This window comes from Chelmon rostratus, chromosome 13 (assembly GCF_017976325.1).
Source record: "Chelmon rostratus isolate fCheRos1 chromosome 13, fCheRos1.pri, whole genome shotgun sequence".
Lineage (NCBI taxonomy): Eukaryota > Metazoa > Chordata > Actinopteri > Chaetodontiformes > Chaetodontidae > Chelmon > Chelmon rostratus.
This window is the reverse complement of record NC_055670.1, coordinates 8,924,529-8,942,675: the sequence shown is the minus strand read 5'-3', so window position 1 is coordinate 8,942,675 and position 18,147 is coordinate 8,924,529. Positions and strand designations below refer to the sequence as shown.

Genomic DNA, 18,147 nt, shown 5'->3' with positions numbered 1-18,147 from the left:
ATTCACGTTCAGGCGCAAGAGCTGTGCGGCTCAATCATCTTTTTTTTTTTAGCGCCGAACAGTGAGGATGATGCGCAGCCCCCCCCCCCCCCCCAAAAAAAAACACGTTAGGACTGAGAAGAAATTATGCCTCCAGACAAAAAGTTTAATGAATCAACAATATTTGGATTTGCTTGTACAGTAACATCATTAGTGCAAACAAAGACAAGCATTTGAAATATATGACTGTCACACTTCAGCAGCAGATATGCAATGCCAATACAACACAACAGATTGACATTTTGAACCATGTATCTCTAATCAGAGACAAACAGCACCAGCTCTGGTAATATTCTGATATTTAGAATATACTAACACCATAAAAGATTTCAGGACAGGGAAAGTGTGGGGAAACTCCAGGGCTGTTCAGAAAAGCGATTTGGAAATCAATCTTAATTGGTGGCGGCCTTTTACGGAACAGTTCACTTTGCAAAACATTTTCCAGCACCCTGACCTCAGCATCCCTCAGTGAAAAGTCGACCTCAGACACTGGCTGTCCCCTGGAATGTGTACTGGTTGGCTGGAGTTCGTGTTTAAAACCATCTCGGTGTCGATGCAAACTGAGACGGCGGCATGAATTAAAGTGTTGCAATATCCCCGCTTTGTATTGTGTTTTTAATTAAGGAAGGCAACATAAAAGTGCATGGGATATTGTTGACTGATCTGTCACTTTCGACAGCCGATCCTTCATTAGTCCACAAACTCTTGCTGGCAAACCAAAGAAATATGACTTTGATCTGTGACTCAGATAAATAGAAATAAATAAAGGGCGTATGTAGCGATGTCAGTATGGCATTTGGGAGATTACATATTTAAAAATTAAGTACAAAGAAATGTCAACAAAACATGGCTTCTGATCCTGAACAATGGGAACATTTTACCATTACATCCTCTGTCTGGCGTCTCCACACAGACCGAGAATGTAAGCAGCGATTGAAAGTGTTTCAGTTAATACGGGGCGATTACCACTGACACAAGGTAATGATTTGACAGGTTTTCCTCAGCGCAGACTCTAACAGCCCATCGTGGCTGACCAATGTGTACAAATCCCCACTCCTCCAAGGATGCTCCAACGTCATTCCAGAGCAGCAGCAGAGAGACAGAGTAATCACGGGAAACAAAACAAGAGGCATTACAGCCACATATTATGATATTATTCAATCGAGGTCAAACTGTAGTGTCACAGAGGTTGCTATGAGATACAAGGGAGGATGACAACATAAAGAGGGGCAGAGGCTGAAGTGCTCCTTTAGAAGATTTGTTGTTCGAACAGGATCTTCTCGAATCCTTGTGGAGGTGTGTGATAGAAGTCACTAAACTGGCAGTCTAAGATGGCACTGTCATCCACTGGAACAAAAGACAGACATTGTATGTTAGCCTCTTTAACAGATGTTTATAATTAACACATACGTATTGTGCATATCCCAGTTTCAGTATTTCTTTAGGTTCATGTATGTACATTAAGTCAAAGACTCCAACCCAAGATGCCTGTTATTTTTGTTCAACCACAACATCAAATGGGTGATGCTTGGTCACTTGATGTGTCTAAAGTCAGGATTGATGGATAAATGAAAGTCAAACATACAATAGTTTCAAATATATGAGAAAAGGCAACACAATTAAACATTTGTTTCCATATATTTCTAGATCAAAATTTTAAATGTATCCCTGGAAAGCCCTTTTGATTTCGAGCAGGTTATTCTGGTGAAATAAAGTAAAATGAAATTAAAGGAATGTCATGCCTTATTTAGGACTAATAATATGATAAATATCTTATTTTTCTCTTGTTTTTTTCTGCAGAAATTAGGTCAAATTCCTCATAACAACAACTATTTCAACATAATCTCTCAGTATACAGGAAAACATTACATTTTGTATAAGCCTGATAATGCTGACCCTCTTTGAGTGCAGGAATGTTATTAACTCAACTTTATCTTGGAATTCACAGTTAGCATGCAGCTAGCACTAATCTCACAAATCAGTTCTCAGTTAGAGAAGCAGACCTCCAGGACAAACACTCTCCCATGACACCTCAATAAGCAACCTATAGTGTCCCCGTTTTGTTTACCAGTTGTTTACCTGAGGTGTGCGAACAGCAGAGGTGATGTCTTAGGTCTCCTAAACAACTCGTATCAAGATCAAAGTCATTCACTGACCCATAAGCTGTTGTATATACCACAGCTTCTCAAGTGCTGTTTAAAGACAGAAAGTGGTTCTCCAATGCAAAATCTAAAGCATCCACTGGGCAACAAAGCTATGAGGTGCAGATTAGACAACGCAGACACTGACCATCATTTATTTCAAAAAAGGAGTGAGAAAACTCTGCTGTGCCACTGCAGCTCATGGAACTAATTTGGGGGTGGGTAGGTTACAATTTTAGGGTTTTCCATTAGCAGCTTCATTAAATCTTGTAATTTTTATTCAGTTTAATTATACACCTAACTCAGAGTGCAATGATAGAAAAATTGAAAAATCTATATTTTATGGCATCATTGGCATTCATTCAGGCTGAGGTAGTCGCAGTTTCATTCAAAAACACACCAGATTAACACATAGTTCTTATGGAAAAGTGAGAGCAGAGCATGTTCCAGTGCTTATTAGGGAACAGTGACATGACCATCAGCCAAAAAAAGTTTGTCTCACCCTTTATTAGTGATAAAATATATTAGTGTACATACACAACTAAACAGAAATTAATTGGAAAGTGTGAGATGAGAGTTATGAAGACATCTAGAGTGACTTTCTGGTCACATACAGAGATGGGCAGCATTTCGATTAAATGCATCTAAAGTACCAATTTAATTAATTTTCTGTATTTTATCATTTGTAGTTTGCTGGGCAGAAAAAATGTAGTTTGTAACAACATACTTTAAGAGTTGTGTTTGTGTATTTGAAATACTTAGAATACATTATTTGATATGTCATGTTATTCTCAAATAAGACACATTTTTATCCTCAGGTTCAAACTATAGAAAAAAAAACTGTACAGCAATGAGCCTAATCATAGTCTTTGGCAAATCAAAGTGAATCCAGTGAACACATCCTGGTGGGTTCAGCAACACGCTCACTGTCAACTAGAGTATTTAATTTGAGGAAAGTAGCTGCTTTGGTGTTTGGTGGAAATTCCCCCCAAGGTAAAGTTATGCAATGAAAATCTGATCAGTTATTGCATGTTAAAGAAAGCTTACAGAATGACTGTTCACTAAGTCAGTCAACGGTCGCTTTGACTGACAGAAACCACCCAGCATGCACCCCTGAATCCACAGCCTCCCACCTCCAAGATCCAACCTGATTGACCACTTCAAATCAATGATGTGACATTAGCAGATCTCATCTTTTCACAGGGGGGTTTAAGGTCAGACCCACGTTGAGGCTACTAAATTCCTGAAATGTGATCATATCAGTTTGTTTCGAATGTACGTTTGTTTTTGCTAATTACTTATCATTTAATTACAAACATTTTCTAATACCAGTATATTTGTATTTCATTTGGATAAATTTGGTGAGGAAGCATTTGGAATTTGTAACAGGATACTTGATGCATTTGTGCCCAACTGTGATCACATGGACATGTTTCGAGCTCAGAAATATTAGCAGTGCTTTAAAAACAGAGGGTATTTGCACAAGAGTCACTAGTTTCTCTGCATTAGTGCTGCTGGAGGACAAGAACAGGCAAAGGCTGCCACTAAGTACCATAAGCCTATGTTTTCTTTCCAACAGAAAATCACCAGCCAATTTCACTGACTAGCTTAGCATCAACCCGAGAGGAGAAGCCAGCCTATGAAGTCATCTGCTGTGGCCTCTGACCAGAATAAAACCTGGATGTCTTGATCCTCCATGGCAACAGTGTGCCTTCCTGCTAAAGGCTGTGTTTTGACTAGTCCCCATTATTCACTCTTGGGTGTGTGGAATCTGTTTGTGGTCAAATATGCCAATAAACCCTTTTAAGTACAGCCTGACATGAGCCGTTTTTATGCAAAAATGCACAAATACAGCCCTCTAGTGGGGTAAAATTGTAACTGCCATAATTAATTTCTTTCATTTCTTAGAAAAGCTGTTCAGCAGTCAATAATTTTCTCATAACAACAACTTACAAGCCATGGTAACCTTGAAAGCATTTCAAGCCAACAAATAAACTTACCATAAACAACAGGGTACACAGTGCCTCGAATCCCTGAGGCAGGACAGTGCATGTTCTTTCCATTCAGATACAAATTCAGCTCCACATGGTCATACGTGATGCCCTGAGGAACAAAAAAAGTGGAATTAATCGCTAATTTCTACACGTGAATATGACTACACACTTAATCCTGTCAAAAGGGACCCCTCATAGGTGCCTTCATATAGTTTGGCTATTGAAAGTGTCTGACTGTAACTTATTTAATGATAAATATTGAGATGCTGTCCCTTGTTCAGTCTGAGCTGGGGGAGCAGGATAAGATTGGGAAAGCCACATGGTTTAGAAACAAAACAAGGTATGTAAATGATTTCATCCCACAATATTCTTTGCTTTCCTCTACTTTCTACAGTGACACTTTGTCCTACTGGACCTTAAGCTATAATCATTACAGCATAATTATGGTCAATGACTATTTCATCAAAGCAGAAAAACCATCTGACACAAAATGACACATGAAAACATGACTTAACATATTCTTGTGGATCAATTATTTTATCCATATTCTGTCATTTTAGGGTTGGGAAAAGGGAAAAACAACACTTGCATTATTATGTCAGGTACAATCTGTTAAACACTACTTTAAGCAGATAATGACATGCTTGCTGACAGTGACAGAGGTTTGTATGTGTTTTAAAACAGCTCCCGCCCGGCTCTGCTGGGTTTTGTACTGCAGCCGCCTGTACCCACTGCTGAACCAGCCCGCTCCCGCAATCCATTTTTTTCAGACCCCAAGTCTGTGCTCATTGACATCACATTTTACAAAATGATTCCTGAGAGAGGGTGATTCTAAAAATAGATGTTGTAACAGTATCTGAAAAATCTGCTAAGTATAAACTGATGTGAAATGGCAATTTGGTGCCCCAGAGACCCAGATTAACTTGATGGAAATGTCCCCACAACATGTGTGCACTGCTCATCTCTGACTCACTTCTGACAGCTTTGAGGGCCAATACAAAGCAGCATTTGCTTCAAAACTGAAGCTTAATAATGTATCGATATTGACTTCAAACTTGTCATGTTTATGTTGCTTCACTGTATAATTACTGTGTAGCCTGTTGAATAAGGCATTAGCACGTTCTGTGGCTAATGTGGCTAGCAGCATCTATTGTAGACCCACACGCTGGAGCAATGTTGGTGTATTGAATAATGTGGGACAGAAACTGTGCGAGGCCTCATTTGAAGCCAGTTAAATAACCAGAGTAGTAGGTTGGATGTGGGCAATTGTTTTTTCACTTTGCTTTTTGTGTCGTCTCACACGGCCAGAGCTATCGTTATCTCCACACTTCATACTGCAACACAAGCTCAGCTGGTTTTGATGTTGCAGGACAGCCTCCTCTGCTCTGTGCTGCCTTGGTATGTGTGTCTGTTGCTGCATTATGTAAATTAACTTGATAGACATGCCCCTTGGTAGACTGACTGTTGTGCCTATAGAATATACTTTGGGTTTTCTGCCAGATAAATGCAGTTGTGCAAGTGCCCAATCCTACCCCTTATCCAACTCTGAGAATCCGTTACATTATATTTACTAATTACCAACATTATGGGGCAGGCTTCCCCTTCCAAAACAGATGTAGGCATATACCTCATTCTCATTCCTATTTGGAGACAAAAACATATGTTTTTGTTTTTTTAGTAAGTAGAGTGCCCTTTTAATTTTTGTAATAGCGTAATATAATACTGTTGCCATGAAAAAAAAAAACAACAAAAATAAGTTGATATAAATTTTAGGTCATAACGCCCACCCATAGTCTCGTGGGACCAGCAGGCCTCAAGCAGATGATCAGTCTAAAGGGGCTGGTTAATGTTGTGTAAATACACACAACCTACAGTCACATGAGAAAGCTCAATACGTCTACAGACTAAACTGACAAAAACAAAGAAAAAGAGAGATGACAGCATCTATTAGTGAAGCACGTTTAGCCCCCACAGAAACAGACTGGCTCGTGCATATGATTCGAAGATTAGGTCATCAATTCTGGATCAGAGTAAAATAAATGTTGCACTTACCACAATGTCACCCTCCTGAGGAAGGCTGTTTGCAGGTAGACGATTTTTCTCTTCGTTGTTGTGGTACACAGACCCATCATGCCTCAGGACTAGGCTATTTGTGTCTCTGCCCAAAGGCACTTGATTAAGATTCACTTTCTGCGTAGCCACACCTATTCCCCATACACCTAAACACAAAGTACAGCACTGAGTCTGCGATTCTAAAACACGCATTTTACCACAAAAACTAAAATGCATTATTTCTTTGTTTTATATTAAATTTATAGACAGGGTTGAGGTGCATACCACATAAACAACTGAATGCTAGTAATAACAGTCTGTAGCTAATGTGGAGCAGCACGAATAGCTTTGCGTAAGGTCATATATATAAGAAAGCTAATTTCTGGTGGTTTTAACTTTCACTGTCTTTGTAAGTGAACAGAATTGCATCAGTGAGCATACAGTCACAAGATGGTGTAGCTGCTAAAAACTGCAGCATGTCTATCAATAACTCCCACTAGGAATGTACCAGAAAATGTCAATCTGCTAAGAAAAAAAGGCAGGCGCTACAAGCCAAGAGCTTACCAGTGGACTGGATCTTAAACTCAAAATAACTTTTGTTCTGGTGCAGAGGAGCGTTGGCCAGACAGCCTCCAGTGCCACATATCCTCCGGCCGCTCTTTACAATGACAACATCTGTGCCTGCAAAACAAAGGCAACAACACATCTTGTAGTAAAAACACAAATATTTTTGTTGATTAATCCGTTATCCAGCTTATTGTTTCTCCATCTAGATTTTTGACCTGCACTGTGCAGAATGCTGTATGTGCAGAATTTGACACTAGAAGACAGTTTTCAAACTCGTCCGCTGTAGCTGAGCTCACTGTAAAGCTCAGACATGTATCTAGGAGCAGGATTTTCCGACATCACAGCTGGCTAGGTAGCTGATTAAGACCCAGTACGCAATCTTCTAGTGCTCATTTGCTGAGAATAGACTTCAGTGAAGTAGGGGATATCTTGTGTCTAATAGTTACACATTGCAGATGAGAAATATTTGCATACTATTTCTTCTCTGGGTTTTTTAATGAGGAAGAAAGAGTAAATATGTTTTTACCGAGGTAATTGAACTGAAAAAAACACACATCGACCGCAAAATATTATTCTATTATGTTTTCAACGCTTGTGGTGGGAATCTGTTAAGTTATGTAATTGAAAAAAATAGGAATTGTTTATCCTGATGGCTAGCAACAGCGTCTTTACTTCAGTGGCAAGAGCGAAACGTCACGAGTAGCCCTGTCTTTCTGTATTTACCTGCAGTCGCTTTACGTTTAACTAAGCGATAACCTTCGAGAAAGTATTTTAAGTCGAAATGTTAGGAGACACAATTGTAATTCCTATATACTATCAAAAACACAATCAATTGCAAATATTGCAACACTACGAGCAGCTATCGATTAGCTAGCTAACGTTAACGTGACGGCGGAAGTAGCAAACCAACATGTCACACACAGCCAACTAGCCAACTCAGCTGCCTGCCCATCAGATGTGAGAATTCAAGACAAAGTTGCTTACCCATATGGTGGGTATCTAATTGAACAGTGGGCATTTCTTTGAGGGGAATGTGCCCCGATCCGCCATCCCCACAGCAGCCTAGACAACACGTAAACATCGCAGCCATTCTTGCCCCGATACTAGCTAAACATCCGGAAACAAACTCATGCCATCAAACCAAAGAGCGCTTGAACGTTGACACGTCAGGCTCCCCGGACACAACAGCGACACGCCGCGGCTGAGGTCGGAGCTGCATAAGCCCCTGCTACCCAACTGTATCCAATCACAGTGGCTAAGATAGGCAGTTGCTCCTGATGGCATGGAAACAAGGGAAGAAAATCAAGGTCAAAATTTCTACACGTGACTAAGTAACTATTGGATATCGATGTTACATAACCACAAGTGAAAAGACAGTGTTTTTTTTTTTAATATATCAAACGTTTCGTGAGCAAATGCTGAACTGGTCGTTCATAACTGATGAGCGTCCTGAGAGGTTGATTTCAGACGGCTGAAACATAAAGACAACAGTGTTGCTGGTGTACAGTGAAATTACTCCGCTCGCTGATGGCGCTCGAGATAAAACGCCACTTCTCTGCTCAGTGCGACATCGCATCTAAGTTTACTTTTTATATCAGCTGATGCAGCTGGGCGCCTTCACCGGCTCCCTTTATCGTGTTAACTGTTAACAGATGCACGTATAGTCAAGTACACACACACACACACACACACACACACACACACACACACACACACACACACACACACACAGGGACTGAAGTGGGGCAGTGTAAAAACCCCGTGATGCAAAGCTGGGACTAAAACCTAGTTGACAGTTTTTCACGCTGTAATGTTTTGCATAGCAACAGCCCCTCCCCCATCCGACTGGCAGGGATCCTCTGCAAGTTACCCAGCAGGGACAAAAACGTACACATCCCAATGCCCCTAAATAAAGTACCCCAAAAAAACTCGACACACCTGTAGCGTTGCTGTGGTAACGTCTTAATGCAAAGCCAGGATTATCTGTGCGCAAATTCGGGAACAGTATCGTATTTCAATTTTCTGTGCGCCGCTGAAACAGTTAACTCTTTACCCGGAAAGGGCGAAGTCTGCACAGCAACAAGCGCCATGATTGCGTTGCACTGTGCGTCTCAGCAGCTGGTGAGTGATTCTTTTGGTCCAGTAGTTGCATGTTACTATGCGCTTGCAAAATCTGTCACAGCCCCACTTCAGCACCTTGCCAACAGGAGCAACGCTAACGCGAGCCCCGTTTGTCGATGATTTGTCGCATTGGATTGGTTAGACGGCGGTAATTTCGGGCTCAGCTCGGCTAACCGCTTTCCTGCTTCTCTGTAATACAAAGCTAGGGGAAAATCGTCGGCTGTTGTTTGCGTCTAGAAAGTTATTAACGGTTTTGACTCATATCCAGCCTTCTTATAGCCAGTTTCTTAGAGCGCCAGCTGGTTGCAGAAAGGCACCAAAAAGCAGGATGCTGTTTAACGTTAGGCGGGCAAACGGAGGCTCTGGCACGGCTCCTGCCAACCTTTTACGCGGGCACCGCGATGCAAGTCAGTTTCACTTTCAGGATGGGAGTACTCCAGACACAGCTGGCACATGACTGCAAAACCTGTATCCTTTGCGATGCTACAGCATTTTCGTGTTTAGTTTAATGCCTGTTCTGCCCTATGGGGCAGCATCCCTCTGAGTGTGTGAGTGAGTGCGTATTGTGTAGCCTGTTCAAATAACTGTTGATTTATTGGGTTTTCTTGACTTAAATGAAGCACCGATTTGACGCCTGGGTGATGTGTTTACAGGGCACCATGGAGCAGCTAGAAGAGGAGCTTACGTGCCCGATCTGCTGCGGTCTCTTTGAGGACCCGCGGGTTCTGCTGTGCTCGCACAGCTTTTGCAAGAAATGCTTGGAGGGACTCTTGGAAGGGAACCGAGGTCCCGTTTTCAGAGCACCTTTCAAGTGTCCCACATGCCGCAAAGAGACCCCTCAAAACGGCGCAAACAGCCTGCAGATCAACTATTCTCTGCGTGGAATAGTGGAGAAGTACAGCAAAATAAAGGTTATGCCCAAGATGTCTGTTTGTAAACAACACCGCGGCCAGCCTCTAAACATATTTTGCGCCACGGACTTAAAACTCATTTGTGGGTTTTGCGCAACAACAGATGACCACGAAGGGCATAAATTCTGCTCCTTGGAGGAGGCATATGAACGAGAGAAGGAGGCATTTGAAGAGCTGCTTCACGGGGTGGAGAGTTGGCAGAGCGCAGATATCCTGTCCTGCCTTGAGGCACTACAAGCCAGCAAGAAAAAGGCGCTTCAGTCGGTGACCAAGGACGCAGAAAAGGTATCAGACTATTTCGAAAAGCTCATCAGTGCTCTGGAATGCAAAAAGAATGAGATCCTCTCCGATTTCGAAACGCTGAAGCTGGTGGTGTTGCAAGCATACGACCCGGAGATCACCAAGCTGAGCGCAGCGATGGAGGAGCACAGGCGGGCGCTCAGCATCGCCGAGTCCTTCAGGAGCGTCTCCGACCCCCTGTGCTTTCTGCAGCAGATGCAGGAGTTTCGGGACAAGTTGGGGGTCCTTAAGGAGACTCTGCTGCCCTCTCGAAACGACATGGACGTCGGTCCCCTTGTGCACAATTTTGATGTCAAGAAGTGGGACTCACTGAGGCTCAGAGAAGTGGACAAGATCTCAGTCCCCCACGAGAGTGGCTCCTACCGAGCGCGGGGCTCACGGATGGCGGCGCTCAGATGGATCGCCTTATTTCTGAGTTTGTCACTGCCAGCACTGCTCCTGCTGCAGCCGCACAACCGTGCAGCCTACCTGCCCGCGCAGATTGAACCATTTCTCTCTGCAGTGTCCTCGCACCTTGCCCACACTGGTGCGTACCTGCGGGAGATGACTGACATGTACACAAGTTTAATGGGTGCAGGTCAGGAATGCATCGCGAACTTAATTGACTCTACTGTCAGTTTTATTGGCAGTTGTAAGTTGTTTTAATAAGTACCCTGTGGCACATCTGCCACACACTCAGTTACAGAATGCTATCCATGTCACCGTGCGGTGCGTTAAACTAGTGACGGATATGCACATGAATATATTGAAACACTTGTTTACCCATTTTTTTGCAGTGTTTTTTATTTTTGCTTTTTTTCCTCTAAACTCCAGCCTCAATGAAGCCATAGAATCAAACAGAATCAACCCTTAATCCAGACCTTGTGTTGTTCGTCTTCATCAAATAGACGCTAACTCATATTTCTGCCCACGAATGTGCACTCTATTTTCTCTTTTTAAGCACGATATGACAAATTTATACTTGTCCAAGATCATCTTTATAAATAAAACTGGGAAATTTAAGCCACCTCCATGTTTGTTTTTATTTAGTGCGACAAGCCAAATCAGCCGACTATTTAGGACACACGCTTTCCTATGAAGCAAGCAAGCGAGTAATAAAAGACATACAGTGCAATCCCTGGCCTGTTCCCCGCAGAGCAGAGCGCGTCCGCACCACCGTGATGCTGCAACCTCTTCAAGGTTACAGACGTTGCATAACAGGGCCCGTGTGAAATATTCACCAGGCTGCAGACACCGTGCAAGAAGGAAAGAAAAACACTGTCCTGTGGCTTTGGTGTTTTCATGAAACCGACAAAACTGACAGCTGTATTCTGTCTGTCACTGATGATAAAAACATGGGTGAGGGGACGGGATTGTCAGGCGTGCAGGGCAGTCACTTGATCGTACCACAAGATTTATTTGCGGAGGTTCATGTGACTCAATCGTTGCATGACTCGTCCAGTCTAGAAAGTCAAACATCTGCAGGCTGTTACGTTAAAAGTACAGTGCGGGCCTTTTCTCTGCTTTGCATCTGAATTTGTACAAACCGGATGCGTGAGGTTAAAATCAAAATGATATTGTGTGGGCAAATGGAAGTTATTAAAATGGATTTTAAATTCAGGGGAGCTCATTGAGACATTTGACTTATCGCCAACAGTGATCTTCATCAAAATAGGTCAGAGCAAAAGGACAAACTGTAGAATTGTGCATTGATCAGTTCCCCTTGTATTTATTTATTTAACACTAAGAAGAGATGCATTTTGAAAAGGAAAAAAAAAGAAAGGAACCTAAAATCAGACCTCAAAGTGAATCCGTGATGTCAGCACTGACCATAATTCAGGATGTACGTCATGGCACGCATGTACATATATATAGCCTTCTGTTGCCAGGCAAATATAGGATGAGAATAAATGTATCACTCTACATTAATATTTTAATTTTCACGGCACGCAAATTTAAATATAGCCTGAAAAACGTTAACTCAATCCAAATGAAAGAAAACTATGTGAATAACTGCATAACCGGGACTTTTCTGAAAGACATCTCCAAAGCCGGGTCCTACGGTCAGCCACTTTGTACCAAAAGTGTGTCTATGGTGAGGATGAATTCAAATAAACTTCAAGCCGCCATCTATTTAGTCGATGACTAAATATTCACTTAATAATAAGTGAACAGCCTACGTGACTGGATATTGTTACGCAATCTTCGTGCTTTTCACACCGTGGGTCTCAGTGTGTGATGGTAATTACAAGTGAACATTTGTTTTATTAGTCCTGTGTTTAAAGAACCATTTTCCACGTTATTTCCTATTTTTGTAATATTCATTTTACACGCAAGTCGATTTTCACGTTTTATGAAAAATGTGGCTGTAAAGCGCAAATAAAGCAAATGTGTTGTTCTACATTTACACAGCTAATTAAAATAAGCACCGCCGATAAAAAGCAGGTAAATATGAGCAAAATCAAAATCAAAAACCGTGAAGTTTAACAGGAATTTCAGGCCGCACATCACTACACCACATCGGCTGCTTTTCTAATCATAAATCAGACATACATTAAATTCATTTAAATGCACTAAGGAAAGTGAACAAGAGTTTAATAACTTCCAAAATAAATGACAGTGAATTACGTTGACGTGGTTATATCACACGCGCGCGCACACACACACATACACACACAGATAAAGAAAAATGGTATTTTCGAAGTCCGTCTTGCTGTCATGGTATTATAAATAATAATAATAATACATATTATATTCAAGCTTGTCATCTTTGCAATTTAACCAAAACCATAAAGGCCAAAACGTTGAACAATATATTTTAGAAGTGAATATCCCTCCAAAATGAAGCCTTACTGTCTACAAAAAAAGTCATCTAAAATGTGCAGAAATCTGAGTATTTTCTCTCTAACATTTTGCATAAATTTTATCTTTGCCAAACGCTCTAATTCCAGTTTATTTACAATTATATTTTGGAAAACGAACGTGACGATTAAAAAGGCCTATAAGGCCAAATGGAAGAAGACCGCTGAAGCATACGGATGTTAAGTGAACGGCAAAATATTAACGGGACAACATTACATTACATTAGACCACGCAATCACAAAAGATCCATGTCTCACCGTAAAAATGTCATCAATAAAGTAGCGATGTCACGAGTGTATGTATTTATGTTTTCATTAAAAGCAAGGTCTGGCCCGCACGACTTCAACACAACTGTAACCAGCAGCCGGTTTCTTCTCTTCACTTGTCTGAAGATTTTTATTTTATCGTGTAAACTGACATGGATCCTGTGGTGTAACATTTTGTGAAATCCAGAGATTTGCCATGGTGCCACACCATCCCAGCGGCCCGGGAGACAGCATGAATTCAGTCATTTTTATTGTGCAAATGTGATTTGGGATTATGGTCATCAGACGTCCTGGTTCAACAGAGACGGCGGCATTACGCTCGCACCAACACTAAAAATGGAGGCTTTTAGCCACGTTACGGGACATCGTGTCATTCGTCACAACATTGCAGGGTTATTTTAGTGAACATCAGAATGAATCATCATAGATTACTAGACATAAAGCAGTCGTAATACACAACCTAACGAGACTGAGTCGTTACAAGCGAGCAAATACCGATCAAAGAGCATCCGTTTAAATCGAGCAGAAACCTAAAAATTACCCATTTTACAAAGAAAAAAGCATCTCGACTTTTAGAAACGGAATGCATTTTGATATTTCAAAAATAAGCCTGTCGTATCTGCAGCATAATGACTGTAATAACTTTAATCCGCCGGCAATCTGTGTCCCGGCTCCTGCTGAACAGGCCGGCCATCCCAGCAGTGCTGCAGCAAGGCCACGCAGGCCGTGGTGCGCTTCGTGGACGACAGTACTATTTAAAACCATGTGAAGGATTCAGTGTCCGCACCTATAGTCAACCTGAATAAAAGACCGATGCACCAGGTGCACAACATTTTGTTAAACAGCAAGTTTAGCATGTCATGTTCAAAACATATTACAGACAAAAGCCAGTTTAAAATTTTATTTCTGAGTGTGCAAACATAACAGTGAAATGTAAAAAGATAGTGTGTACACATTTTATTTTTTAAAACTAGCTAATGTTGGAGGTTAACTCAAAATCTGTGTGTAAACAATGTACCTGGAAGCATCTCTCCAGCACTGGCTGTCAGCCACTGTTTGGCACCACCAGGGTGGTCTGAGTACACTCAGTGGTTGGTTTCGCAGATCGTGAGTGGTCAGCTTTGCTTCAGCAGCACGATCAATACTGGAGGCTTCAGCTAGAGTTTTAACTCCAATATTTACGTGCTGCTACAGTAAGGCGACCAGCAAACCCAACCAACTTTTGACATCATCAGATAAACATTTGTCCATGTGGCATTAAATCAGATGGTGAAGATTATGTGTAAGAGTGACAGTACACAGCTCAAATTAAATCAATCAGAAGTGCAACAGGTGGGAGAGCTGAGAGGTGACAGCCAGGTTGTGTATTCAGGCTTTACGGCGGCAGCACAGCATGGCCTGCATCTCAGTGTAACCCACAAACCATTCCGTGCTGCTACAGCATTGCCAGAACTGCAGTCATGGTCCCTCTGCTTCAGACTCTTTCCATCTTCTGTGTTATTTGCACTCTCCATCCTCCAGGCTTCTAGTCCAAACCACACGTTCACATTCGGGTACAGATTTATCACCGATCTTTGATCTACCTAAAGACGTTCAGATGATCAGCAGCATCTTCTGTCCCCTCCTAGAGCAGGCAAGAAGGCTCGCCACCTGAAACACACATATGCACAAAAAGAAATAGCAGTTTAATGTTATTCAGTGGTCAGCTTGTCAAGATTGCAGTTAAGCAATAATGGCAATATATTGCCAAAAGTGGACAACAGAATGTTACTCATATACAGCTTTTTAACTTCTCCTTTTAAAACATGGGGAATCACTCCATTTATGTAACAACCTCCACTGTTATGGGAAGACATTTGACAAGATTTTGAAACTTGGCTGCAGAGATTCTCACCAATTTAGTCACTATGATAGGTTGGGCAGTGATGTTGGTTAACGCTCAGTATTGCCTGGCTCAATGTCAGCTTTTTCAATTCATCCCAAAGCTGTTGGATTAGGTTAAAGCCAGGTCGCTTTCTGGGCCAGTTAAGTTCATTGACACCAAACTTAGGAAAAAAAAAAAACATTTCTTTATGTATTTTACTGAATGCACATTGTCATGCAGAAACGTGAAAGGACCTCTTCCAAACTCAACACTGGAAGCACTCACTTGTCTAAAATATGCTGCTTTCTTAATTGGAACCAAGCAGCCTAGGGATGGGGTTGGTCACGTACTGGCCCTACAGTGTACTCCGGTAATTTCACATCTTGCGTCCAAAGATTTCTGCAGACCACTTTTGGAATAAAGTCAAATGCAACTACTGATTGCATTTTTGTAGAAATACAGCTGTGTCACATGTTTAAAATAAATAAATAAATCTGTTATTGCCAGCAACGGAAGCTGCACAACTTTAAAGCTATTTGGATGAAAAACTGCATTTGCCAATTTGACACTGTTGACCTAAATGGTTTAAGTAGTATTGCTGTTTTAACCACTTTTACAACACTAATATGGTAATAAATGCGCGCGCACACACACACACACACACACATGCATATACATAGACACATACCCACATATATTTTATATATATACATATATAAATAAAAGATCAATCACACAGCACTGTGAAAACAGGGACACTGTTGACAGGGCGAAGAATAGCAGTCTGTACTTTGTATGACTCATTATAAATATCAAATTTTCTCAGGGGTCACTATATCACTCAAAAGAGCATGGTATTTTCATGCCCAGAGACATATATTAGTGCTGCTGACAGATGCTCTATAGACACCTGAGTGTAAAGTGAGCATTTTTGTCTGAGATACAAAGATTGTTGCTTGTCAGTGGTAGAGTGTAGTATCTCATTCAGTGGTTCAGTGTGCACCCAACAGAAACTACTGACCTTAAATCATGCAAAATCTTTTTGTTATATACATATATAATAATTTTATTGTGGCGAAACAAACATCTGGCTGAAAAAGGCACTTTAACCCTTTTAATGAGGTAAGAGAGTCAAGTTATTGGAGAGACTGCAAATACCAAGTTTGCATAAGTGACAAGAAATATGTCTGCTTAAGTGTCATGTAGCAAATCGCTGAAATCCTACCAGCATCAGAGGTGTCATTCAACAGCTGACCTCACATGTAGAGGAAAGCAATTCAGAGACAGAATTAGCCCAATGGAGGAGTCAATAAAGTACCATAAAAAGTAGCAGTTATAGCAATGTCAACTTTTCTAGAAATATGTTTTAAGCTATCCTGGTTAACATAACCAAAATATTTGAATCTTAAAACAAAATCTCCTTTCACAAAAGCTAGTTTTTGTGCAAAAGTCTTACAACAAACTTCATCCTGATAATAATCCTGTAGATTGGGTCCAACGGATGTGTTGCCACTAGAGGTCTCAATGGACCTGTAATTATGACCTTCATCTGAAATGGACCTGATACCCTGAACCTAATAACATCTCTAACATACTTTCCTTACAAAAAGACACTGACAAGATGTGCAGTCCTCTCGCTTTCTCTCTTTCACACACTCCAGTGAAGCTCAGAGAAATTTTTTGTTTGTTTGTTTAATTTAGACATTTCATTAATTTGCTGAAGAAAAGTAAACAATACAAACAAATTGTGGCTTTTATTCTTCGGTCCAAGTTATATTTTTGTTATGTGGTGAAAAAGCTGCAACCACAAATTCATATAATTTTTTTATATATATATATATATATATATGTATATATATTATATATATTTATATAGATAGATATCACACTTCAAGAGATTTGAGAGTCACCTGCACAAGCATTTTGCTTTCATCTGTTATACAGTCAGACAGTGTAACACTGAAGCTAAATACTGCGAAAATATGTTTGAATTTCATTGTTTCTTGCAAGTTTTTTGAAATCTGACTTAACTTTAGATGCCAGTGTCCCACAAACACCGAAAGGCAGTTTTCAAATTTGTCCTCGCTCTTAATTACATGCAACAATAGCATAATCAACCAGAGATGAAAGATCGCATATCTCAAGCATCCATGGACTGAAAGGTCAGAAGTCAATCTAGAACCCCTGTGGTATGCTTCTGAAAAATGGTGCAATTGCTGGAATAAAATTTCCATCAAGCTGCTTAAAACTTTCATCAACTTCACATCCAGTTCCATCATTACCTACATGTCTCTATATTCGAAGGCTTCATTTTCTAAAAGCCTGTACTTTACTGTCTGTGTAAAGGCTTCATCCCTGATAAGATTTGCTCTCTTATGCTAATTGATACAACGAACAATAAGCAATGATAATAGTTTTTTTTTTCCCAAAAGACTCTAGGATGCACATTGTGTATTTACTTACAATACAGGATTTGCCTCATATTTCTAGCTTCAGGGCAAAAAAATTGTAATTGTAGGTGATGGACATTAATGACTACAGCTGTAATTTGTTAGGTATGAAAAGGAAGAGAACACAGGTGCAAAAACATTGTCTACAGTCAGACACACCTGACAGTGACAAAAGGGTGGGAACAGCAAGGACCAGTGAGTGTAGTGCTCTAGTAAATTTATTTAAAAAAAAAAAAAAAAAAAAAAAAAAAAAAAATGTGTAGGTGCCTGGCCCTTTTAAAGCATGTATGACGACATATATGCCCCAGCATGAAAACAGTTTCTGAAAACCACAGCACAGACAATATTACAAACTAAATTAGTATAAAAAATAAGTACTTCCTTAACTAAACTCAGTTGACATTCAGTGCCAATTTTATAATTATTTCCAGTATCTGGGAAATACATACTTTGCACAAAATTTGCAGAGCCATTCTAAAATTTGTACAAAATTTGCACCTTATAAATGACAAGTTATTATTTAAATAAATGAATGTCACTTGATACCTGATGCTGTTAAATTGGTACAGTCCACTTTGCAGAGAACATCTCGTTTTGAGTT

The 18,147-nt window shown here is 40.6% G+C and overlaps 2 protein-coding genes across 4 annotated transcripts; one reads left to right on the top strand and one right to left on the bottom strand.

Annotated features, from left to right (window-relative positions):
* Positions 1–124: 124 nt before the first annotated feature.
* On the bottom strand, positions 125–7,953 carry spryd7b (SPRY domain containing 7b). The gene is made up of 5 exons (XM_041950955.1): positions 7,778–7,953; positions 6,791–6,907; positions 6,227–6,393; positions 4,181–4,283; positions 125–1,386 (listed from the first exon to the last, which is right to left on the bottom strand). The coding sequence occupies exons 1-5, from the start codon at positions 7,881–7,883 to the stop codon at positions 1,289–1,291; spliced, it is 591 nt and encodes a 196-aa protein (XP_041806889.1). The 5' UTR covers positions 7,884–7,953; the 3' UTR covers positions 125–1,288.
* Positions 7,954–8,875: 922 nt separating this feature from the next.
* On the top strand, positions 8,876–11,127 carry trim13 (tripartite motif containing 13). 3 transcript variants are annotated; one of them, XM_041950961.1, is made up of 2 exons: positions 8,876–8,914; positions 9,568–11,127. In XM_041950961.1, the coding sequence occupies exons 1-2, from the start codon at positions 8,882–8,884 to the stop codon at positions 10,768–10,770; spliced, it is 1,236 nt and encodes a 411-aa protein (XP_041806895.1). In that variant the 5' UTR covers positions 8,876–8,881; the 3' UTR covers positions 10,771–11,127. The 3 variants fall into 3 exon arrangements, with proteins under 3 accessions (XP_041806895.1, XP_041806894.1, XP_041806896.1); XM_041950960.1 differs by lacking the exon at positions 8,876–8,914 and adding an exon at positions 8,927–9,382 and having other exon boundaries at positions 9,535–11,127; XM_041950962.1 differs by lacking the exon at positions 8,876–8,914 and adding an exon at positions 8,927–9,462.
* The last annotated feature ends 7,020 nt before the right edge of the window (positions 11,128–18,147 follow it).

What these genes read in the sequence shown, in the direction of transcription:
- spryd7b (XM_041950955.1), bottom strand. Translation starts at nt 7,883, where the DNA reads ATGGCTGCGATGTTTACGTGTTGTCTAGGCTGCTGTGGGGATGGCGGA. An exon ending in ATTAGATACCCACCATATGG is followed by an intron (nt 6,908 to 7,777) that starts GTAAGCAACTTT and finishes TTTGTTTTGCAG; the next exon opens with GCACAGATGTTGTCATTGTA. An exon ending in TGTGTACCCTGTTGTTTATG is followed by an intron (nt 1,387 to 4,180) that starts GTAAGTTTATTT and finishes CTTTTGTTCCAG; the next exon opens with TGGATGACAGTGCCATCTTA.